Genomic DNA, 25,593 nt, shown 5'->3' with positions numbered 1-25,593 from the left:
GGTTCCAGGCGTGCGCATGGCCTCACAGCTCTTAATGTAGGTGCTGGGATCTGAACTGGGGTCTTCATGCTTGTCCTGTGAGCTTGCTCCTCCCCGATCAGCCATCTGGTAGTCCACACCTGTGGTGCCAGCTCTGAGGTGAGGCAGGAAGACACCGAGTTGAGGGCTGCCTGCACCATTATGTGGGCTCCCTGCCACCCACGGTTCTTACCGAGAATGAACTAGCTCAGAGGTGCTTGCCTGGCAGGAGGCTCTGGCATGTAACACGCACACCTCTCTTGGCCTGTTATTTGTGGGGTTGTGGGTCTTGAAGACACACGGGTAGCTAGATGGTAAGACCCCTAGGGAGGAACTTCAGCCTCAGCCAGAGCCTGTGAACCTTCTTGGAAGTGGATCCATGAAGGTGCAGATGGCTCTGCCAGCACTTCCGGTGAAGCTGGGTGAAGTGACGGTAAGCATTCATCGGTTCTTCCCAGGAGTGCACTGGAAGTCCCTTCTCCCCCACACAGAGTGGCCTCCACCCACCGAGCCTCAGAGACCCAGCTGCCTCCTGCCCCGCCTCGCTGGTCCCTGCTTGTGCAGCCTCTTGAGAGGATGTGGCGGAAGCCTGTGGCTCTGCTTGCTCTTTGCCGTCAGTGGAGGGCTGGGATCTCGGGTATGAGGCATTCCCTGGTCCCAGGATGCTTCACTGGGGTGCAGATGGGCAGTGGCAGGGGAGGTGCACATAGGTCCCTCTCCGTTCCAGCCCAATTACAGCCCAATTGGGCCTCCTGCCTGAAGCCGGGGGCTGCTTACCATTGACAGTTTTGTGGGGTTTATATGTAAACTGTTTGCCACTTCTGCCAAAAAGAACCTCTGGAGTTGCTTCCCTCAGGTCTATAGAAACCCTCACATCTCAGCCCAGAGCTGACTCAAGAATTCAGGTCCTGAAACACTGCAGGCTCCTCCTCCTTTGTCATTTCTGTTTCCACCAAGCCAGTTCTGATGTCAGACTCAGTGTTGGGTTTACACTGAGCCATCCTGGTGGCCCTCCTTGCACTCTGCCTCTGCCATGGAGGTTCCAGTGAGGCCCCTCTGAGCCCAGGGAGGGGGACACCTGGTGCTGCTGCTGCTGCAGTCTCTAGTGACTGGCCTGGAGGCTGCTGGGAAGGGACATCCAGCCCTAGCTTCTTGCTCCATTGACCTTGGTGCCTGGCCTCTCAGGACAGTTGGCGCATAGCCCCAAGCCTACAACCTCAAAATTCCCTTTGAAAATGGAATGTCCCCACAGCAGAGGCTTGACACGCTCCCATTGTACTGGGTGAGTACCAGGCCATCCATAGCAGTGTCTGCCAGAGAGCTCTATCCACAGCAGCGTAGTCAACAACCAGAGTGTCGCCGTGCGCCTGAATAAAAGACTCCACACACTGTCCACAGCAGAAGCCATAGCATGCTTCCAAGAGAGACTCAACTGGCCATCATTCCCACTGGGGAGAGACTGGCGCACACCCATTCACACCACTCCCAAGTGACAGTCCTGTGGTGCCCCATGGTGTCCAAGCAGGCCCTGAGTGCCATCCTAGGTGCTTCTGACACATAGCTGATGGAGACGAGTCACCAGGAGAGCGGCTATGTGAACAGGCTGAGGGGGAAGCCAGTGGTTACTGCGTGCCAGGAAGCAGTGACTGGACCCGCTTGCTAGCCTGCAAAGGGGCCTGGATGGACTCCTGCCCTCCAGAGCCGTGAAGGGCAATTCTGGATGTTCCAGCCTGTAAGTTTGCAGTCCTTTGTCACAGCTGCTGCAGGAGTCTACACCCAAGTATGCGGATGGTGGGAGAGGCAGGCCTGGTGAGGACGCTGAGGCACCAGCCTATCACAGGAGTCCCAGCATGAGAAGATCTGCCTGTCCTTGGCTAGAAGGTCACCACTCCCAAGCGGGTGGGAAGCAGGGAGAGCAGTGGGGTGGAGGGGGCTTCTTGAGGGCTGTGGCTGTCCCTAGAGAGGGCTTGTGGCCTGTAGCCCTGAGAGGATGGGCAGCGGGTGGATGGAGCTGGCAGTGGACAAGGGAGCTCGTCTACCTGATGGGCGACAGGGACCCATCATGTCAACAGCAGCCCAGGGGTGTTCATGGTCTGCATCCCCCTCCTGCCCAGCACAAACACCTGCTCGCAGTCCTCAACTGCTGGCTTCTGAGAGGAGAGTAGCAGGAGGGCAGCACCTGCCACCAGGCCCCTCTGTGAGGAGAGAACTAACCTGTTCTTCCTGCACATCTTTGAACCCTGGCAGGAGCCCAGAGGCTGCCCAAGAATTGCTGAGAGGCAGTCCCTCTGTCTCAGGCCCAGCATGCTAAGGCAATGACTTCGGGCTCTGGCCTGAGGCCTGTGGAGGCTTCTGGAAGCACCATATTCACTCTCCTACCCAGCAGCCAAGCTGGTGCCAGCTTCAGCCTGGGCTCCCTTTACAGAACATATAACCAGGGGCAGTGAGTGGCTCTTTTTGTGCCTTGTGTCCCTCCATCCTCATCCTCACACCCCGCTCAGAAGCTTAGAAGATGCTGGCCCTCTGGGCAACCCAAGAAAAGGCATTCTGAGGGTCCAGGACGTCAGCTGTTTGGCACTTGGGTGCAATCTACACCTATAGAGCAGTGCTGTGCACGAGTTCCAGCAGAACACCTGATCCGAACACTGAGGTCCCTGTGGTGTAGCTCTTCTCCAGCTTTAAACTGCCTCTGGATGACTACAGTGTAAACCAAGGGAAACTATACACATCTTTGCTGAGGAGAAACGACAAAGGGCTTAGCAACTGGGTTGGAACCTCGGGCTTCAGGCATGCGTGCTAGGTTCTACTACTGAACACCATCTCTTATTTTTTTTAATGTGTTTTCACTCTGGTGGTGTGGCTCAGTGGCAGAAGTTCTGCCTAGAATCCCCCAGTGAGGGGCTGGGATGTGGCTCAGTGGCAGAGCCCCTGCAGAGAATCCCCCAGTGAGGACCTAGGGGCATAGCTCAGTGGCAGAGCCCCTGCAGAGAATCCCCCAGTGAGGGGCTGGGGCATGGCTCAGTGGCAGAGCCCCTGCCTAGAATCCACTGTAGGGGACTAGGAGGTGGCTGAGTAATAGAGTGGCTGCCTAGAATCTTATCAGTGGGGCGTAACTCAGCGGTAATGTCTGCCCAGCATGCATGCAGCTCTGAATTCCAGCCCCAGCAGTGCAACCAACCAAACAAAAACCCCTAAACACTCTCACCATGAACTTGGGATTGGCTCACATGTGGGAAGTGGGGCTGGGGAGAAAGGGAAAAGGGAGATGACCAGAAGTGACCTGAGAAGGTGGCGGGAAGTGACCAGTCCAGTGTGAACCTCTTGCCACCCAGCACTGCAGTCCGCTTGAGTGTGTCCACGGCCATCTGTCAGCAGCTCTCCGTGGCCTCATTCTGTCCTGTTCTCTGCATTTATATCTGGTTCGCAGCCGTCAGCTGGAGAGGTAAATGCTGGGGAAGGCTGCTGGCAGCGGTGCCTGCAGCCAGGAAGGGACCCTTAGAAAAGCACTGGCCCCTAGCCTGTGTGCATTAACATGCATGCACCTGTGCAGGCCCTCCTAGCCATTGGAAAGCCTGATTGAAAAGTCAGGTTAAGCTTCTGAAGCAAGCATGAGACTCATGCCACGGAAAAGACTGAGTGGGTTGGCCCTTCTCAGTGGCATAGGACAGAAAGCATGGCTCAGACGTGTCTTGGGAATCAGTGCAGTGTCTATGCTCATGGGGCCTAACAATCAACAGGCAGGGTTGGCTTCAAGCAAAGCTGCTTCAGGAAGCACGGGGACTCCACAAGTGGGGCTGGCTAGTCTCCTGTGGTTCCTGCGGGGGTGGGGCGGGGGAGGGGTTCATGTCTGTTAGAACTTAAGTCATCGTGTGTCCAACTCTGATCCAACAGGGTAGGAATTCGGGAGACTGACTGGTCCAGCCTGGGTCAGGGGTCCAGCCCTCAAGCTGATTTGCCAGACCTGAAACCTAAGGGTGCAGTGTCAGGTTTTGTGTAGGGGCTCAGAGGTAGGGTGTCCAGCCCGCATGGGCGAGATATGGGTTCCATCATTAGCACTGCAAACAACAAACACACAAACAAAAACCAGCACCCAGGATTCTGTTGACAAGAATTGCAAACTGGGCTGTTGTAGAGGCCAGGGCCAGGTGGATGGCCCAGCATCCCAGAGAACATGGCTCAGGCCTTACCACCCTTGCTACCCAGAGCAGCAACCCTCAGCCCCAACTATTCAAGCCACAACAGCAACGAGTTCTAAGATACAGGTAGGTCTGCGTTCCACCCCACAGCACAGAAGGCAGCTGCTGTGGGGTGGGCATGGGCCACCCAAGATCTGCCTCTGCTGTATGCAGCCAAGCCCTCAGCTGTCACCAAAGACAGTGATGGGCAGGAAAGGGGGGCTGAGGGTCTAAGGACCTGTTGGTGACCTTGAGCTGATCAAGTAAGTCATGTAGTCTTGGCTGGAGAGGCACAAAGAGGAAGAGGTGGGGATTCCTGCACCAGGTATTGGCTTGCTGTCCTTCCTCACCTCCGGTGGTCCTAGCGACATGCAGAAATGACCCCCCCCCCCCAAACTGCTTAGTTGGTGGCGCAGCTGGAGGACGGGGAGGAACATCTTGGCCCTGGGAGGGCACCGCTTTTCCTTTCCTTCCTTTCCTGGTGCAGCATCCCAGCGTTCACAGGCACTGAGCATGTGTCCCAACACCCTGCAGCCAGGCTGCCCCAGGGGTACCTGGCTGCCATCACTGTGGCCACCCGCAGTTGCTCACTGTATGTGGAGGAGATGGAACCCGGGGCCTCAGACATACTAGGCCTGTGGTCCATCCTGAGCTACATCCTAGCCCTCTTTGTTAAGATGGCCATTTGGCCTCGCCCACATGATGCGACTCAGAAACCAAGAGCCACGCTCCCACACCAGCCCGCCACTTCCCACTGCTCAGGCCCTGCCTGCTCTCACAAGCTACTTGACCACAGCACTTGTCAGCAAGCTCTTTATTTACTTCCTGTTCCCCACCCGTGTCCTTGGTGGTGGGGCAGCCAGGATATGAGGGAGTCATGCACTTTGAGGGGCTCTGCCGAGACCCCAAGTGCAGAAGCTCCAGAGCCCGATGGTTCCTTCCCCAGCTCTGAGTAGAGAAGCATTCTGGGTGCTCTCCCTCCATCGTGGACTGACGTCATCCAGTTAATGTCTAAAGGTGGCTGGTTGGCATTTGGACCTAACACTGAACCTCTAGATAAGGCAAGCTGTCCATTCTGTCCTGCTCTGGACAATGCTCACGGGCCACCACTGCCAGAGAGCATCCTGAGGATGGCTGGCTGGCTCCATTCTCACATCAGCTGGACTCAGGGCCTCTGGACAGCCTTCACTTTGGGACAATAACTGTCTTCTCTAGAGACCAAAGAATCAGCGCCATGTCTGTGGGTCTGTGGCTCTCTCTGGTATCCTCACACCCAAGGGTGTCCTCACACCCACTGAGCCACTGGGCTGACAGAGATGGGGATGACTCTATGCCATCTCATGTCTACTAGCATCTGAATGGTTACATACAGACATAATAAATGTCAACTCTTAGGCAATACACTCCAAAGCATGATGGACACTCTGGTCACATGTTTGGTGGCAGAGGTTCAGCCCGGCATGGTTCCTGCCAAGCTTAGCACACTCCAAACCACAGCAGCAGCATGTGTGAGGCCTGGCTTGGCAGTAGGCTTCTGGAGGCAGTGAGCTGAGTGGATCCCTGTTCTTCGGCTGACCTGAGAGCCCTCACTGCTCTTCAGCTCTGTAGGAAGCTGTGGTTAAAGAAAAGGCCCTGGTCACAACCACCAGGGCTTGCTAGACTTTGGGTGACAGCGATAATGATGGATTCCCTGGGCCTTGACCTATGCACCACCCTGATGGTTGTCTGGCAGCTCATAATGAACCCAACTGGGTGTGCGGGCTGCAGGTCGCCTCTTGCTTCGGGACAGTGAAGGGTCCTAGGAACCCCAGCATCGGAGGTCAAGCTGTCTGGCTCAATGGCTTCTGGTCTGTGGTGTTCTGTTTTGTTTTTTTGTTTGTGTTTGTTTGTTTGTTCTCACAGCTACGTAAGTTTGAGTTGATTACATTTAGACAAACAGCCATTTGGTTACTCTATTCCAGAACACGGAGAAGACATCAGGTAGCAAAGTGACACAGACTGGAGGGGCACAGAGTCTCTGGTCACAGCCAAAGGGACACACTGGTAGGCCAGAAGTCCCAGCAAATTACCAGAAGGGGAGAGAAACCTAGGAAGTCCCCAGTAACCAAAAGAAAGATGCCCCACATTGGTAGGAAGCCATTTATGCTTCCAGCATGGATCAGGGCACAGTCAGGGTGGGCTGCCCCACACAGTCCACCCCAGCTCCCACTCAGCCTGGCTCCAGCCCAGGCAAACATCCTCATCGTCCTGGGGCAAAGATGAAATCCAGGGCCTGCCGTTCGGCAGCTGCCACGTTGGGGTGCCAGAGGTCCACCATGAAAACCACCCGTGGGCCGTCCTCAGCAGAACCTGGAGAGGAGCATAAGGGGTCAGGTTAGCCCTGGCACAACTCAGTGTGGCCTGAGCTGTTGTCCCAACCCACAGAATGTCCGACACTGGGTGTGAACCTGAATGTGACGATGGCCTTTAGGTCACGACGACTGAAGTTGGCTTGTCACCTGTAATACCAGCTGGAGAGACTGTCCATGGGAAGATAATGTGGTTGGGGGTGTGTGTGCGGGGGCGCTTAGGACTTTCTGGTCAGTTTTGCCCAGTACTCTAAAACTTTTCCTTACAAAGTCTAACAACCATGAAGCAAGCTCTGGGAGAGGCAACGCCTACCTTCATGGAACGCAGTGTGCAGGAAGGAGTCGTCAAAGAGCAGACATCGGCCTTCCGCCCAGCACTGGGGCTCGCCCCCCACCACCAGCTCGCAGCCGTTGGGAGTCTTCAGACCTGGGGAGAAAACACAGGACTGAGAGTGGAGGCGGCCAGGTTTCAAGCCTGCTAGATGGTGGAGCTGGGCTGCTCTGGCTAATGCTCAAAAGCTCAGGTCTACCCTGAAGTCCACACTGGGGCTGCCTGTGACCCTTAATTCAGAGACTGAGACCACCCCGAGATGACAGTGTTAGGGGTCTTTGGGGATTAGACTATGAATGGGGTCTACAGTTATGAAATGGACCCTTCTACCACGTGAGGTCACAGCCACAGGGTACCACGAGTTCGCTGTGCTGGTGAGTCTTACGTCAACTCAATACACAAACTGCAGTTATCTGAAAGGAGGGAACCTCAATTGAGAAGATGCCACCGTGGGATCCAGTTGTAGAACATTTTCTTAATTAGTGATTGATAGGGGAGGGCCCAGCCCATTGTGGGTGTGGCCATCCGTGGGCTGGTGGTCCTGGGTGCTGTAAGAAAGGAGGCTGAGCAGCACCCTCCATGGCCCCCCGCATCAGTTCCTGCCTCCAGGTTCCTGTCCTGCTTGAGTTCCTGTCCTGACTTCCTCCACTGATGAACAGCAATGTGGCTGTGTAAGCCAAATAAACCAAGATGCTCTGGGTCATGGTGTTTCATCAAAGGAATGGCAACCCTCACTGAGACACCCACCCAGCAACCACAGCAGCCTGACAGAGCTCCACGCTGGACTTCCAGCCAAAGAACGATGAGAAGCACACCCCTGGGCTCTTGTTTTGCTTGTGCAGACAGGGTCTCTCACTGTGTTGCTCAGGCTGACCTTGAACCCTGCATCCTCATACCTCGGCCTTCTGAGTACAGGTGCCACCGACCAGCCGTTTCTGTTCTTTTTTAATTTAAAACTTTGTATTCCTGTTGTGTGTACCTGACGACACACATGAGTGAGCAAGAGAGGTGGTTCTGTCCTTCTACCGTGGGCTCTAGGGATCAGGCATGTAGGGCATGTGCCTTCACCCACCAAGCACACTTCCCCAGCCCCTTTTTGGTCTCTGAAAGCCACCCAGCATATGGCTGGCACTCAGAGCCCAGTAGATAGGTCAGTCTTTCCAGGGACAGGGGGATTAGTGAGGCAGCACTGGCTGCCACCTAAGTCGTCAGCAGAATTCCTCCTTTGCCGGCTTCATCTGATCTGGATCCTAGACTCTTTTGCTTAGGTTAAGAGCCTGAGAGTCTCCTTGCCCGGGACTACTGATGATTCGTCCTGGGACCCATGGGAATCCAGGGATGCTGAGTTCAAACAGGCTTCATCCACCCACTTCAGCCACCCTACAGCAGGACCTCTTCAAAGGACAATTTCCTGCGGCACCCTGGGGGCCATCGAGACCCGTTATTTCCCACAAATTACTAGCTGGACTCGGAAGGGAGCTTTCTACACTCGAGTGTACACACAGCATATATGGTACGTGCTCATCAGACCTTAACACAGGAGTCCACGCCTGGATGTCCTTCTCCCAGCCTGCCCACTCAACACGCCCGGCTCCTACCACATCAGTCTCCAAGGCTTTCCCCTCCTCTGCATCCCAAAGCTTTTGAACAGCACAGTAGCTGAGGACACAGTTCAGCGGTTCGGCGCTTGCCCAGCATGCATCGTTCTTGGGTTCACCCCAGTACCGTTTAAATCAAAAGCTCCCACAAAGCAACACCTTTCAAAAGAAAAACTGCACTCCCATTGCCAAAAGGCTCGAGCCCCAGCCTGGCCCAGCCTGGCCCCGCTCTATGGTTTGCTGCCGCCTGGGCTCTCCTACCTCAGCCTCCCAGCTGTTTGCATCCTCCGTTGATGGATCCTCGCCAAAGGTTTATTAACCAAAGCCACTGTATGGATCAAAGGCTACCCGGTAGTAGTGATGGCCTCTGCCTGCCAAGAACTTCACATGCACAAACTACTTCTGCTCCTCAAACAGCCCTGAAGGCAGAGTTGAGCACCCCTGTTCCAGAGAACAGCTTGGTTTCCAGGGCCTGATAATGGAAGATGAGTGAGGACCTAAGCCAAATGTGCTGCCTCCAGAGCCCTGTGGTCCACTGTTTCCCAGGGCAGAGGCTGTGCCTTCCAGAGTCATGAGAGCCACTGCCACACTCAAGAGAAGACTGCCAGGCGCTGCGCCAAACGGCCACTTAGTGAGTTGTGTCCCCAAACTTCTCCCAGCACTGCTGCTGAGTGTCCATTTTGCAGAGAGGCGGTGAGGTCTAGGGAGACTCAGGCTCTGTCCAGCCCCACAGCTGCCCATGGACCCAGACTCCCGCTTCCTGCCCGCCTATTGTCCTGCTGGCCTGCCAAGTCCCTCCACAGCAGCCCTCTGACGGTGTCACTCCTCAGCACTGGCATCTTCAATCCAACCCGTACCTTACTCAGAATCCTTACCCAGAGAGCTGAGGGAGCAGAGCTGCTGGGGTGAGAGGGGGCAGGAGACCTAGCAACTGACACGGGCTCCCTGCAAAGCACACTAGGGAACCCCGCCACAGCCTGCACAGGGCAGTCATCCTCTGCTTTTCCTCTCCTGAAGTCAGCCAGCATCGCTGCTTACCGCTGCTGCCCAGCTCGGCACACGATAGCTTGCTCACCAACAGGGCCACGGCCTCTGTCACCAGCCTTTTGTCACCATTTGCCAGGAGGAAGAGGCCACAGAGCTGTGAATCTGACTCCATGCACCGCATTCTGCCCTTAGCTCTGGTGAGCACTGAGACACGCCTCATGTTATCAGATCCCCAAGGGAGAACCGTGACCTCACTTTCTAAGGAGAAAGCTCTGAGGAGGGAAGCAACTTGCCAACACAGCCCAGCTAGCTCACCAGCTGGGCTAGATGCAAATACAGCTCAGCTTGGGACCCAATTTGCACGCCACACATACATACACAATGTGCAAGATTCCTAGAATTTGAATAAAGTGACCAGAATACTAGGCACCATTTATCCACGGAAAGTTTAGCATCTCTCACAGCCTCCTTGGGCATCTTCCGTGACCTCCCCCACCCCCCGGCCCGTGGGTTCTGGGTCCATTACCACAGACTAGCCACCAGCCATACCTGGGTACACAAACTCAAGCCAGTGAGAGCTTTAGGCCAGCTGTCCCACTGACCACAGCCCAGGCCCTGGGCGGCCACACGTGGCTAGTGGCTCACGTAACAGACAGGAAATACTAAGAACGAAGTTACCATCCACCCCTCCGAAGTTCTAGACAGAGCTAGCGGTGGTGCCAGCTACTAGGTTTAGGTTGGTGTGAGGCCCGGTGGCAGAGAGCGTGCGTGAATGCCCAGGCTCCATCTCAAGCACCACAGGAGAATGAACCAAAGTTTGAGAGAATAAAAGGAAATGAGATTCACCTTCTGCTGTCACAGTCGTTTATAGACCACCACCAGGAAAACAAAACAAAACAAAACCTTTTTCTGGGGCGGGGGCTATGGCTCAGTTTGTAAAGCTCCTGTGGTACAAACGTGCAGACCTGAGTTGGAACTTGAGCACGTGAACCGGCTAGGCACTGCAGCACTCACTTGCAGTCACAGGGCTGGGGAGTGGAAGACACAGAGATCCCCCTCGGCCTTGAGACCAGACGGCTTAACCTAAGCAGTGAGCCCAGGGCCTAGAGAGAGCCTAGGAAAGTAAGCTAGAAACAAGACTCCAGCCTCAACACACACACACATGTAGTGCAGGCTAGCCCTCCAAGCCCTGACCCTTCTGCCTCAGCCTCTTGAGTGTTTGGACTGCAAGGTGCCACTGCGCCCAGCTAAGCACTGCCAGGATTGGATCAAAGCCCCCAGGAGGCAAAGGCACCTTCTTACGTGAGGCTTCCATGAGTGTGCGTGCTGGGGCTCCGCCCCCTCCACGTACCTAGGTGGCACCGGATGCGGATGTTCGTGGGTCCGTAATGCTCCGTGATCACAGTCCCAGGACTCAGCACTGAGATGCAGGCATTCCCGAAAACATTGTTGCCGATACAGGTCCGGAGGCTGCCAAGCAAGCGGTAAGTCCGTGGGCACTTCCGGCAGTTCCTGGGGACGCACACGCCCTGGTTCACAAAGTCAAAGGTGAACCACTCCCCGCTGGGGGTGCTGTTCACCTTCCAGCCCTGCGGGAGGCTGCAGTTAGAGAAGGCCTTGTAGAGCGTCTCGAACTCGCAGAGGATGGCCTGGAAGTTCCGCTCCAACAGCTCCACGTCGTGTTTCTGGGCGTCCCGGGAGAAGTAGGGTGATGTGGGGAGGTCAGGCAGGAAGAAGACCTCGGGCTTTTGGATGGAGGGCTGGCTGCTGAGGTAGCGGCCCTGCTCCCGGATGCCCTTGTGGATGCGGCCCATGCCGGACCAGGAGTACCGCTTGGCATATTCCTGCAGGTTGTGGTAGAGCTTCTGGTTGAGGCCGTCGTGGTGCGTGCAGCGTACACACTCGGGCGACTGGCAGTACATGGACCCATTCTGCAGCCCGTTGGCATCGACGCCCTGCAGGAGGGAGTTGACGGACACGTGGGGTCGGGGCTGCTCTCGGCCCACATGGTAACAGTACCAGAGAAACAGGACCAGCAGGCAGGCCACAGTGACCACGGCTGTGCTGTCGCAGTCCCGCACGGACTGGATGCCAGTGGCAATGCAGTCCCTCAGGCCATCCAGAGACCAGCTCCAGGTTACCAGCCACTCCAGCCACATCTTGGTGGGGTCAGCACTCGGAGTGAATGAAGCCGGCTCAGATGATCAGTCCTCTTGGGGTCCCTGGGGCACCCCCAGCGTGCAGGTTAGCAGGCAGACGGTGTGGCTGGAGTGGGGGAGGCATGGCTGCCACTGTCCCTCAGTTCCTGCCCAGGGCTCCATTGATGAACGGTGAGGCCTGCCAACTGGGCCCACTAGTGAAAGTCACTGCAGTGGGGGAGAGGGCGCTGCCTTATGTCCCGTTAGCAAATGCTGCCAGTCACCGTGCAAGGCTTTTCAGGATGTCCATACCTGGATGGAAACAGAAAACAGCAACATGAAAGTTATGACTACAAAAGTCCTGAATAGCAAGAGTCTCAGGAGGCTGGAAATACATCATGAAAACAGCACCGACGCCTCCCAGGTTCCCTTCTCAAGCACGCTGTAAGTCAGGCTAGCACCATGCCGGAGAAGCAAGCCGGTGCCCTCGAGTGACTGCTGTGGCAGACACATGGCTACTTGTGCCTCTTAGCTTCGAGGTGACCTAGTGGCCTCGCCCACAGGGTTATGAAAGGGAAAGCAGAACCCTTCTCAGTCCCTGACTCAGTTTCCCACCCTGACAGCAGTGACGCTGCTTTGCTGGACATCCTGCTTGGGGGAGGTGGAGCCCACAAATCACTGCAAAACACGATGCAAGCCCGACTGTGCCTCTCAGGTCTCCAGAACCCAGAATGCCCCCCAAGTGGAACCCAGAGTGTCCCCCAGTTTCTCTGCAACGTTCTGTCTACCCTTCCTTCTCCAAGGCGGTACAAACAGCCAGGTCCTGAAAGCACCTCCATCAGGAGCACGGCTGGGAGTATTTCAGTGCTCCTCCCTCCTCCCCTTGGGGCGAATGGGGGACAGTGACAGCACAACTGTGTCCCACTACCTGGACTAGCTAGGCCTGGGAAGTCTGCAGCACAGCAGAGAAAAGTCACACACATAAACTAGACATCGGTTAGACCTGCCTTTTGCAGGGCACTTCCCTTCTCTAAGCCTTCTCTAAGTGTTTTCATCATCAGCTGGCTGGGGATGATGATGTCATCGTAAACCCTCGATGTGTGATCAACAGGCAAACCAAAGATGGAAACTATCCCAAGGCTCCCGTCCCAGGCAGGAGGCAAAGGCCGAAGCAACCTGACTGGGGTGATGTCCATTCCCAGACTCAAGGAAAACCTTTGGTGCTCACTCACGACCTACTGGCATCATCCAGGTGTCGGCTGAATAAAGATTGGCTATAATGTTTCGGAAGTCAAAAACACACATGCTGAATATTCATGGGGACTCTTAGGCTTCTAGGAAAAGTACAGGAATGTGGAGAGGAGAAGCCAGTTTCTTCTCAAGATGCTGAGCCCGGTGTTAAGCTCACCACCCGCCCCTCCTCCATGGGTAATGCCATCCGCCCTGGCTGTTTCCTCTTTAGGAAAAGCCCCAGAAAGGTGTCTTCTTTGCACTTCTCTTCAGCCTAGGGTTCCCGAGATTCCGTGTGAGACTCTCACCCGGTGTTCACAGACTCTTCGAGCAAACACATTCCTTCCCTAACTGCAACTCCAAAGCTGCCTTCAGCAGCCAGGCTTCCTCAGATGCCCCGAGACTGAGTTTGTGGTAGTACCTGACTGGAGAAGCTAAGTTCCCACCAACCTGCTCAATGCCAACAGCACACACACACACACACACACACACACACACACGCTGCTCACACACCTGGGTGGGTGACTAGAAGAGCTCTCCGTGGCTGGGCTCCCTCAGAACACCCTCACTTCGGACCACACAGACTAGAGCCTCCCCTGAGGCAGAGCAGTAAACAGTTCCACAAGAACAGACCGGAACCCCTTCACAAGACCAAACCCAGCACTAAGAGGGGCACAAGAGCTGATCTGTGACAAGAAAGCAAACTGTGGCTTTGGTAGAGTGAGTAGCAGCAGGAGGGTGGATGGGTGCACACTGCTGGCTCTCTTCACACATCTGTTCCCGTCAGGGATGGGCGTCATGCAGCCCTGCGCCTCAGATCTCAGAGACCAGCAGGCTCTGGGGAATAAAGGGCAAATTCACGTCCAATCAAAGGTAAGTTCTGACATGAGAAATGCCTGGGGAGACAGTCTCCACTTGACCCAGTTAACCCGGATCAGATGACCAGCTCAGGAGGCTTTAGCTCAGAGATGCTAAAGAGCTCGGGTCACCCTGAGGTGAAGCCTGGCGACCCGGAAGCCCCCCTGCCCCAAGGTACAGCACAACACAGGGAAGGATGAGGGAGGTTGTGTTGCTTGCTCTTCTCTCTAGCAGGATGCCAGAGAACTGTCCTGAGACAAGCCCTCCCCTCGAAGGACCTTCCTCACGGTCTCCAGTGTCACAGGGCCTGGATGGAGTACGAAAGGAGAGAGGCCAGAAAGATGCGTTACCGCAGGTGGTGATGCCCATAGTCAGGGGAGGAGATGGTGAGGTGAGGGCTACCTGGAAAAGTAGGAAGGAGGTGTAGGGCGCGTGACAATTCATGGGACAGGGAGGTGGGTTAAAGTGGGTGATGTTGAGGAGGAATGGTGGACCAGGGAAAAAGGCGATGGAGGAGGTTGGAAAGAGAGGAGGAGGAGAAGGAGAGAAAGTGGGGGGTGATGCTGCGCTGCGCGATCCAGCCCGAGAGGCACTCGGCACGCAGCCGGTGCTAGGCGACCGCGGGCCCTGGGCCGGCCCGGGATGCGGGCGCGGGCGCCCCGAGCATCGTCCTCCGCAGCCCCTCAGCCCCGGCGACGCTGCTTACCTGCGCGCGCGGCTGCGGGGACCCGGGCGACGCCACTGCCCCAGGGTCGGGGCCGCCCCCTGCCGCGCCCGCAGCCGCCGCCCGGCCGGAGCCGCGAGCCCCGCCGAGCTGGTGCCGCCCGCGCTGCGCTCCGCGGCCTCGAGGACCACAACTCCCACAATGCCGCGCGCGCCTGGCGGCGGGGAGGGGGCGGCGGGGCGGGACCCCCCGGCGCGTGCACCTGCCGCGCGTGTCCGAAGGGGAGGGGGCTCCGCGCGTCCCGCCCCACCGCGCGCCGGGTGCGTGCATCAGATTCAGGGTGTTGGTGTTCGTGTTTGAATCGCCCTGGGTCCTGCTCGGCCCTCCCTCCCATCCTCCCTCCCGCATCCCCTCCCCTCAGTGTCCTTCCCCTCGCCCCTCTTGCCTGTGATGGATCCCACACACACTTCTGAGGCCCCGCGGACACGTGGGATGAAATTGCAAAAGGAACAGCCTGGAAGATCCGCGGCTCCGTGCCCCGCCTGGGCGCTGCCCATTGGAGCTGTTGCAGACCTGGCGCCTGCCCACAGGGAGGCCCAGTCTAGTCAGCAGCGCCCAGTTCAGCCCAGCTCACAGGAGACAGGAGGGACACCGCTCTGTGAGCGCCCAGGGAAGCGTGGGCTCCGAGGAACAGTGCATGGGTGTTTTGGGAGCGTGGGGTGGGATGCCAGCCCACAGCCCATCTGTGTCTGTCCTCGAACCTACTGCTTCCAAATCCCAGCATGCATCTCTGTCATGGCCTAGAATCCTCATTTTTCTTCAGGATCCACCTGTTCCAGAACTCCCTGGCCCTTCACCCAGGCTGGCCCTTCAACTGTTAGTGGCTGAGAACCTATCTCCCTCACCCAGGACCCATTTCATGGACAGAGCCCACTCTGTCACTTAAACCCTTGTCACACCTCCAGAAATAGAATAACAGCATTTCCCCTACTTTTTCTTTTAATACAGTAACCCAAAATGCATTCATTGATTTACTAGGTTCTTTTGTAGGGCTGCCACCAAACACCTGACAGAAACCTCTTGTGGAGGAAAGGCTCATCTGGGCTCGTGGGTCAAAGGTTTTCAGCACGTCATGGAAGAAAAGGTGTGGAGGAATGGTGGACGTGGACGTGCGTGATCTAGGTTCAGTAAACTGGAGCGAAAACAAAAACAAAACAAACCCCAGGGCCAGCCAGTCCTTCAAAGCGTACTTCTACTGCCTACTGCCTGCAGCCAGACTCTCCTTTAGGCACCAGGGCCTTCCCAAACGGTGCCGTAGGCTGAGAACAAGCTGTCAAACCATGAGTATGACTTAGATTGGAACATTCACAATGAGAGCCTGTAAAGTGGACTGAGGGCAGGCGTGGGCTAGAGTGGGCTGCTTCGGAAGCTGGTCCTTCTCCGCCTGAGTAACGGGCCGAGTGGCCAGAGAAAGAACAGGGCTTGTGTCCTGCTTCCCATTTAGAAAGTTGCCCAGATTTAACCTGGCTGGAGGTACTTCAAGCATAGAGAGCATTAATTCTTCATATGGTCGTCCGTATGTGTTCCTTTCCCGGACTACACTGTCTGCAGTGCGTCATGAATTAATATTGTCTATGAACCTTGTAATTTTCTGTGACCAGGGTGATTACAGGGCTCTGAGTTAAGCATATTTATTTGTTTGGTGGCCAGATTCCAGACATGCTTCTGCTAACCTTTCTGGCCATTTCATCTTTTTTTTTAATTGGCTGAGAGTCTCAGAAAATGAAAATGACCCCCCATTCTCTGTCAAGCTCCAGTGGCCTTAGGTGAATTCTGCCAGAAAAGGGTGTCCATGACTTGCAGAGGGAACTCTGGGGGTGAGGACTGTGGACACACTGCCGCTGAGCTAGTGGAAGGGGTGGGACTCGGTCGGACTAAGTGCGTCTAAATTGCCTGCCTTCAGCTCAGCTGTGGTGTGTGCTCCTCCCTCCTGTCTTGGCGAGGGCAGTCACTGCAGCCCACTCTACACTGCACAGCCCATGATTAAACCACCGAAGGAGCTTGTGCCCCCCCCCCCAGCTCTTTGCTTCTGCAGCTGCAGTGCCTGTGTGCTTGGGGGTGGCTTGCTTGAAGACATATCTTACTCAGTCAAGGTCACAGTGACCCAACAAGGAGTGTGTGTTAAGGGGAACTGGCATGGCTACTGTGGAATGTGACTGGGAGTGTTATCTGCTGAAACGACAAGTTAGGTTAAGAACTAACAGCTTAGCTTGGTTCTTAGCTTAGTTTATAGGTGTAGGGACACACATCTAGAACCCCAGGATTTAAGGGGTTAAGGCAGAGGGATGGGAATTCTAGGCCAGCCCAGGGCTCCATAGCAAGGCCCTGTCTCAAAACACAACACAAAAGAAAACAAACAGCCAATAACTTCACTGTGCAACAGTTGTGCTTTCATGAGGCAACACAATAAGGGTTTGAGGAGAGGGGGGGAGTCATGGGTGACCTTGAAGGTTAAGTTCTACAGCAAAGAAAATACAATTGCATTATGGTATCATTTTACCCTCTGTGTGGGTTTGCATGAGAATGCCCCGCCCCCCATAGGCTCATGTTTGAATGCTGGTCCACAGCTGGTGGAACTGTTTAGGAAGGATTAGGAGGCGTGGCCTTAATGAAGGAGGTGTACCATTAGGAATGGGCTTTGAAGTTTCAAAAGCCCAGGCCCAGTTACAATGTTCTCTCTCTCTCTCTCTCTCTCTCTCTCTCTCTCTCCCCCTCCCCCCTTCTCACTGCTGCCATGCTCCGAGCCATGATGGTTATGGGCTCACCCTCTGGAACTGTGATCCCATCCCAACAAACTCTTCTGTAAGTTGCCTTCATAATTATAGGGAAGTACCTAAGACACCTGCTTACATGCACACATGGGTCTATGTGTGTATTCTTGAGACGCAGTGGAGGAACACATGTATAATCTCTTACATGAGATGCTCTGTGTTCATACATGCAGAAGATATCCCTCAGAGGAGCCATTTTTAAGTCACAGGATTTTTAAGTTCATGGAAAGCTAAGAAAAGAAAAGGGACTGGGATGGAGGGCAGAGGGAGGGCCCGCATTTCCCACTGTGCCTAATTTAATTCTCTTTTACATACAGGTTTGCTGTGTAGCCCCAGCTACAGCTCAGGCTGTCAGGCTTGGTGGCATGTGCCCTAATGTACTGAGCCATATCATCTCTCCTACTGACAGTTTAAAAACTACCCTGTGATCATCTTAAATACCCAGAAAACAATGTTGGCAAAATTCAACCCCTAAGAACTCAGAGCAAAGCAGGATCGGAAGAGAATGACAGTGGTATGTCTGGCAGTGTCATGAGTGCTGCATGTGCGTGTGTGCATGCCTGTGTGTGCGCGCGCACTCTCTCCACATGTGTGAAGAGAGACCCTGGTCCCAGGATCTGGTACTTTTCTGATAGTGGCTGAAGTTAGTTTAACACCCTTTGCTCTGGATACATTTTCAGAATAGGATTTATGTTCAAGAATGATCCTTGCATTTTTTTTAATGTAGAAAAAAATTAATGCAGTGAGCTTTCATGGCGAGAAAAATCAAAATCTGTGAAGAGGAAAAATGTTGGCACAAACCAGAGACAAAATCCATCAGCCTAGAAAGATCTTCCAAGCATAATGTCTATGACTGCAGGGGGCTGAGGCAGGAGGATTGCCACGGGTTTGAGGCCAGCCTGTAACACATAGTTGAGTTAGAACAAATTCTACATGGGGCCTTCATGATTGTGCACACACACGTTTGTATGGATATCACGCACACATGTATACGCATCCATACATGCACACCCACTTTAAATACCAAGGCCAAGACAGGAGAGATGGCTCAGTGGTTAGAAGCACTGGCTGCTCATGTGGAGGACCTGGGTTCGATTCCCAACACCCTCATGGCAGCTCACAACTACTTGTAACTTCAGGTCCAGGCAGGGGATCTGATGCCCACTTTTGACCTCCACAGGTACCAGGCATGCATGTGGTATACATATATACATGCACACAGGCAAATATTCATACACATAAATACATAAAATTAACATTAAAAAAATACCAAATCTACAAAACAAAACGTTATGATGAAGTTGATCCATGACATTGTAGTTTGTTTGATTTGTTCCTCTGAATGATTCAAGTGTCAGAAATGATGAAGCATCAGTGTGAGTAGGGAAAGTGAGCTTTTGAAAGTTTGGGTTGTCTGATGTGACATGAGTGATTCGAAGCACAAGAGCGGCCATTTTTGTGTAGTTCAACTTGGTGTTAGTGGTACTATTTTTGGGTGTTCTACTGAATTCCTCTGGGCAGCTGCTTCCTGTTGGTTTTATTTACTATCTTGTGTGTGTGTGTGTGTGTGTGTGTGTGTGTGTGTGTGTGGTGGTCAATGTTACCACCAACTTGACAGGATTTGGAGTCTCCTAGGAGACAAAGCTAGACAACTCTGTGAGGGTGTTTTCAGATATAACTAACTGAGGAAGGAACAGCCACCCTGATTATGGGCAGCACGGGCCCATGGAAGGGGGATCCAGGCTGAATAAAAAGGAAAGTTAGGAAAAATAGCGCCCAACACCAGCATTTCTGATCTTAGGAGCCACATGACCAGCCACCTCGGACTCCTGGCATGTGGTGGATTGCAGTCCCTGAAGTAGATATTTGGTCACAAGAATGAGAGAAGTAACTGATATGGGAGGTGAGTTAAGGGAGCGGAACCTGCACACCCTGGGAATTGCCAAGAGAAGTCAGAGCCCAGCATTCTAGGAGATGAGTCTGCAGCTCTCCAGCTGGGTCTGGCGCTGGATGGGAGTGCTTGACGGTTGGCATGGACACCCAGGGCATTCTGTCCAGAAAGCAGAGCCACAAGCAGGTGTTCCAAGAACGGTCAAGATCACCCCACACTAATCCAATAACGTGCCGCTGACATCCATTTAGCATCTGAACTTCCTGCTTCTGGCGTAAATTGTGGGGCCAGACACTTGGCGGGCGGCGGCAGGGACCTGCCTCCAGATGCTGGAGTAAGTGAATTACCCAGAGGCTCTCGGGAAAGCCTGTTTGTTTCCCCAGCTGCCTGTCACTGGGTCAGCCTGCTTCGTTTCCTCGGTGTTCTTACTGGGTCACTGTGTTACCATCTTGTATGTGGAAAGCCCAGACTTGGTGCCAGGAGCTGTCTTGGAAGGTCATGAAACCTTTAGGAGGATGGCCTTGCTGGGGTCAGCCTTGAGCTTTGCAGCCCAGACCCTCTTCCTGTCTGCTATCTTCTACTTCACTGAGTTAGATGGAGATGAGGGTCCCAGTCCTCCTCCTCCCCCAGCAGCGTGAGCCACGTGCCACCACACTTTCCTCACATGGCTCAGGCCATGTCCGGGTTCTGCCACGCTGACAAAAAAACTAACCAATGTGATCTGGTGGCTCTGTGTCCCTCCGATGCCCTGGACTAGCTTCAGGCGAGTGGCATGTGCTGACGGATAGGTTCTTGAGGCGATGGGGTTAAAAAGCAGTGGGAGTTTTGTGGGGAGATGTAGGTGACTAGGTCCCTGGTGTTGGCTGATGGCCTCAAAAGGCATTAATGTAGGTCTCTAGGGAACGGTGTTAGTTCCTGTGAGCGCAGAGAGTTATAAAAAGAGCAACCCTGACCCCTAAATCTTTCTGTCTTCCTGTGTTGTCCTGTGCTGTAGTCCCTCCCTCTTGTGCACGTTCCTGCAGTGATGCGCAGGTTAACAAAGTTCAGGATCAGTCAGTAGAGGTCAGCCAGACAGAAAGGGCTGCTCAGTCACCAACTGTTGGCCTCCAAAAGAGAGCCACACATCCTTCTTTGTACAGTGTCCAACTCAGGGCATTTCGCTACAACAGCGTCAGATTGACCGGCATGTCAGGCACAAAGGATAAGCCTGAGTGCTCCTAACAGCCCTCACCTGAGAAAACAAAGATGACAAGGGTTAGACTCCAACACCATCTTCAAGAGAATCAGCCCAGAGCCAACACCTGCAATAGGATTCAGCTCTCATGTGCAACAGATATTATCTTGATGACACATTTTGTTCCCATGAGACGTTTTTATGGGAACAGACTAGGACCGAGTACAGGCTTTGGTGTCTGCATCCAGCTGGGGTGACACTGATGCTATTGAACTTGCTCTGGGGAGGTCACTCCGAGGGCAAAGTGCTGCTTGTGCTGGTGTGAGGACCTGAGTTTGCTCCCAGAACCACCTTGAGAAAGAAACGAACAAAAGAAAGACCTGTGGGCAGGGGCATATGGCTATGATCCCAGCCATGGGGAGGTGGACGCAGATGCCCTTGGGGTTTCCTGGACAGCCAGTCTAATCTAATGAGCAAGCTCCAGGCCGGTGAGAGACCCTGTCTCAAAAAACCTGAAGGAAGACAGCCCAAGTTGCCTCCTGTCTTCCATACACACGTGTCCTGCCCACACAACCACGCACCACACATGCAAATTATTGAACAGACAGTACCCAGTGGTACCACCCCTCACAGTACATGCTGGCTGTGCACACGAGGTAGAGCTGTGTCAACGCAGACTAATCAGTGTTGGCTCCAGAAGAATCAATAAGCAATATGGGAACAATCAATAAGCAATATGGGAACCTAGTCTTTCTATTTATTCTCTCTATGTAACCTTGGCTGGCCTGGAGCTCTGTGTGTAGACCAAGCCGGCTTTGAACTCAGAGAGACCCGCTGAGATTAAAGGCATGGACCACAGCTGGTTTGGGAATCTAGTCTTTAAGAATAATCCCAGTCCCAGGAGCAGAGAAGACGGAGGGTACACAGGCTTTCCAGTGGTGACAGGCTCGCTCTCATCCTCAGCTCACCCTTCTGTACCCCAGCAGGAGGCCTATACTTCTCAGCTACTTCTAAACTCTGAAGAGCTCCCTGGGTGGACAGCAGCTCAGGTGTGAGTGTGTGTTCATGCAAGCATGTGTGTGCATGCGTGTGAGCCTGTATGTGCATGCATGTGTATTATTGTGTGTGCATGTGTGTTCGTATATGTGTATAAGCGTACATGCATGCATGGGTATCTTTCTCTACTACTCTCTCTACTTGATTTGATTTTCCTTTATTTTTGGGAATTTCATAATAATAAATATTACTGTTTTCTTATACACCCCAGGACCACCTGTCCAGATGTCATCCTTCCAGTGTCTTCCCTCAAGGCTGAAGAGGAGAGCACTGTGGGTGGAATCCTCACAGTAAGCCCCCTGGCACATCAGGCCTGTGAGGAGGCCTGAGAGCAGCCTGAGAGACACAGAGGAAGGTTCCAGCTCCCTCTGTGGGCACATCAAGAATGTGGGATCCCTACTTGGAACACTAGAAGCCGACCTTGGCGTCTCATGGATCTACCTAACTACTGCCCAATTCCTTTGACTTCCAGCCAGCATGCTTCCGGGTTTCAGAAAACCTGGGGCCCAGAGCAAGGGAAGACTTGAGCATCACATCAGAAGGCCGGCTTACCAGGTGCTGACTTAGCACAGCCTAGACGGAGAGAGGCGCCTTCCACTGGATGGCGGTCCCCAGAGACCTGTCCCCGATCTGCTGTTACTGGAATCTGCAACTCCCGTGAAAGGTTGCCCGGGGCATGACTCACCTGGTGCACATCCAAACCAAGGCTTCTGCATCGCAGGGCCACCCGGGGCACCTCCCTCCTGCTGCAGCCACAGTGCAAGAGGGGCCCTACCGCCACCTTGCCTGGCCAGCTGGCGTGGCACACTGCAGGTCAGCAGAATTTCCTAGGCTCCAGGGGTTAAGAAAGAGTTAAGTCCAAGGAGCGAGGTAGTAAGTCCCCTGTAATTCCCCGACCACCACCACATTCCTAGAGAGGTGAGGGTCAGCGTGCCCCACAGGATCTCACCTGGGCTGACTTTCTGAGCCGAGACCTTGGAAACAAATGCATGTAAACAAACAAACAGATAGCTAGACGGCTCCCTGGAGTCTCCTTGCATTTCTCGTTGATCAATTTGGCTTTCACGCGCCTGGGAGTTTGTAGAGGCCTGGAGCGGATGATGGATGGATGCCTCAGGGCCATCTCTCTCCTCTTTCTGCGCACTGTCTTCTGTCTTACAGCCACTTGGCCTAGGGTGGTAATTCATCCGCTCTGCCAGGTTCTATCTCACTCATTTGGTGCTGGAGTCCCGGTGGTCAGGTCATGATGTGGCCATTACAGCCTCGATGACTGATGAATTTGAAAGGCTGTGGGGACCAGATGTCATCCGCTGAGTGTGCAATGGGTGAAGGGCTCATGCTTCCTGTCACTGTGAGCTGTGCTGTTTAGACTGAAGTCTGAATGAATCCCGTTTCTACCCATCACTGCCCATGTGGCCTCACACATGGCCCACTACTTTCCAGGAACACTGTCCTGTTTCAATGGGGTGACCTAGGCAGATCTCTAGCATGTGTTCTGGCTTAGGACGGACATGCATTTAGTTTGTGCAACCTCAGCCTCCCTAGCCACAAGACACTCTCAAGTCGGCATTTCCCGGAAGCTTTTCTCCTCTATTCAGCATCTTAACCGCAAGTTTGCACAGATAGGAAGAACTTCATCGCTGCCCACAGACCTCTCGGTGCACCCTCATCCCTCCGGCCAAAGCCCTTGCCAGGCAGCCGTCTGCCAGGAATCTGAGAAAGTGTCACATTCCTCACTGGCCAGCCAGTCTAGCTGAATCACTGAGCTCCAGACCTTCTCTCAGGAAGGTAGGGGCTGGCTCCGTGGTTAAAGGCGATTGCTGCGAAGGCGGGTGACTAATTTCAACTCCAGATCCCACAGTGGAAGGAGAGAACCCACTCTTCAAGGCAGTTCTCTGACCTCCACATCCATGCTGTGGTGTATTCACACACTCTCTCTCACACACAGGAATTAATACACACATTCAATTAATAATAATAATAATAATAATAATAATAATACAAAGTGCAAACACAGCAGATAGGTGATTGAGGAAGACATCTGGCTTGCACTGCACAGGAACGCAAACACACGCACAATATGCATGCATGCATGCATTCCCACATCACATACATGCACATACACACATACATACCACACACGAACACATACCACACACACACACACGTGTGCGCACGCGTGAGCACACACACACCAATCACAAATTGGAGCGACATGTTGGCTTGGGAAGTTGTACATGTACAGCGATGAGCTGAAAGAACAAGGTGGTGACTCTGGAGTGAGGAGCATGGAAGGGACTTGTGGGATCACGAAGGGACTGTGAAAAAAAATCCATGGAACTGCTGAGAAGCCCAGAGGATGCAAACCAAGCATCCTGAGAGGAGCCGGGAGTATGGGAGACAGCCTTGGGCAGGAGGATCCTAATCAGTATCAGAAGGGTGGGGGAGAGGTAGGCCAGTGGACAAACTAGCTGTGGCCTCAGAGGACTCAGAATCGTTGGGTGCCCTTCCTACTGGCACCAGTTAGAGGGGACCTTCTCAACCTTGGATCTACACCAGCATCCCATGATGCTCAGGGAATCTTCGCTGTCACCGTGACAACGAAGTTTAGTTTGGTTTCAGGAGCTTCTGTCCATGATGGTTGGCTCCACCGTGGCTGAAGCAGAAGAGTGTGTCTGGAGGGCAGGGCAAAAAGCTGTGATGCACGCCTCTTGGTAGCCAGAAAGGAGGGAGGGAAGAGGAGAGGGAGAAAGAGAACAAAGATGAGGAGGAGCAATAGGGAAAGAGGAGGACAGAGGAGAGGCAGATCAGCCAGGGGCAAGATTACCCTTCAAGGACACATCCCCAGTCACCGAAGTCCTCCAGCTTTGTCCCACCTCAAGACCCAATCACAGCTCAGTGAAGGGATTCACCAGCCCAGACTCCCCACATCGCTCACCAGCAGACCTCTGGGTCCACTCGCTTGCTTGCTGTCTGTGATCTAGCTCCATCCTGCTGCTGAGACAAAGCACTGATCAAAAGCCACGGGGGCGGGGACTGTGGTGTGTGGGGGTGTTATTTGCATTGCACTTCCAGGTAACAAGACACCTTGTCTGGCTTGTACTTCCAGGTCGCCATCATTGACGTGAAGGCAGGAACTCAAGCAAAAACTTCAAACAGAAACAATGGAGGATGCTGCTAGGAGGCTTGCTCAGGCTTGGGCTTAGCCAGCTTTCTCCTACAGCCCAGGACCACCTGACCAGGGAATGCTGGCTTCTATGTCCCTGTCACAGACCTTCACTGAGGGAAAGGGCTCAAGGAGGAGGCTGGGGGTGGAGGCACTCCCCTTGGGAGGAAGCAGAGGCAGGCAGGTCTCTACAGTTGCATGAGGAGCCTTTTCACAGCCACCTAGGATGAACTATGAAAAGAAGACTTATCTGTACCATGGCAGTCCCTCTCACTCCGCCCAGGTCTCTGAGAACATGACAAAATGTCTGACTTGCTCTCGCCACTGCCATCTTTAACTCGCCGGCGTCACCTAGCTAATGTGTCTGTCTGTGCGTGGATCTGCTCAGTTGTGCCAGCTGTGCTATTAACACATTTAACTCAGCGAGTAATTAGCAGCCGCAGCTAGGCCCTAAGCAAGTGCTTAGAATGGGGGGCTGGTCGGAAACACGGCTCCCACCCTCCACTTCCCAGAAGGTGCAGCGTAGGAAAGAGGAATTTTCCTATTATTGCGTAACTGTCTGTTTTGATTCTCTACCCTTGCTTTCTTTAGTTTCCCCCTACCAACATCAGCTGTCTGTAAAGGCATTTGTTCAGCTGGCCTCAGGAAGCGTGTGCCCACAGTCAGTGTTTCCATGGGCACGGAGGGGAAGGCTGGGCAGGGAGAGTGACAGGGAGAGCCACACACTTGCCTCTGCTGACTTCCTGAAATTTAAAACGAGTGCTGACGGGACGGGACAGACGGCCTTGACTCGCCAATCCATCTCCGATGACAGAGCACGGGTGGGAGCCTGAAAGCGGGACCCCATGGCTGCCTGGAGATGCTTGCAGGGCTGGGACCACGCTGAGGGTGGAGATGGGGGTGGTGATGGAGAGACTGCAGCTGTGGTGATGGCGATGGGATAGTTGACGGTGGTGGTATTAGGGGCAGTGTTACTGTGATGGTGATGAGGTGTGTGTGGCCATGCACAGCATGCGTTGTGATGGATAATTCTCCCATCAAAATGCTTTTTAAAACAATGTTTGAATACTTCTGTCCGCATCTAAACCCCAAACTCTATCTTTCCTTTCTTTCTTTCCTCCTACCCAC

General features: G+C 54.0%; 1 protein-coding gene and 1 long non-coding RNA gene across 4 annotated transcripts; one reads left to right on the top strand and one right to left on the bottom strand.

Annotated features, from left to right (window-relative positions):
• Positions 1-4,994: 4,994 nt before the first annotated feature.
• Asphd2 (aspartate beta-hydroxylase domain containing 2) lies at positions 4,995-14,527 on the bottom strand. Its single transcript, XM_021646927.2, has 4 exons — positions 14,390-14,527; positions 10,809-11,907; positions 6,855-6,968; positions 4,995-6,542 (listed from the first exon to the last, which is right to left on the bottom strand). Exons 2-4 carry the CDS (start codon positions 11,614-11,616, stop codon positions 6,433-6,435), a joined length of 1,032 nt encoding a protein of 343 aa, XP_021502602.1. The 5' UTR covers positions 11,617-11,907; positions 14,390-14,527; the 3' UTR covers positions 4,995-6,432.
• LOC132653717 (uncharacterized) lies at positions 13,538-25,593 on the top strand. Of its 3 annotated transcripts, none has more exons than XR_009591531.1 (4): positions 13,538-13,698; positions 17,588-17,692; positions 21,511-23,087; positions 24,409-25,593. It is a non-coding gene; the product is annotated as an uncharacterized LOC132653717 (long non-coding RNA). The 3 variants fall into 3 exon arrangements; XR_009591532.1 differs by lacking the exon at positions 13,538-13,698 and adding an exon at positions 14,640-15,491; XR_009591530.1 differs by lacking the exon at positions 13,538-13,698 and adding an exon at positions 15,505-17,209 and having other exon boundaries at positions 17,496-17,692.

Source organism: Meriones unguiculatus, chromosome 4 (assembly GCF_030254825.1).
Source record: "Meriones unguiculatus strain TT.TT164.6M chromosome 4, Bangor_MerUng_6.1, whole genome shotgun sequence".
Classification (NCBI taxonomy): Eukaryota; Metazoa; Chordata; class Mammalia; order Rodentia; family Muridae; genus Meriones; species Meriones unguiculatus.
The sequence above is the reverse complement of the archived record's forward strand: the minus strand, read 5'-3'. Positions and strand labels throughout refer to the sequence as shown.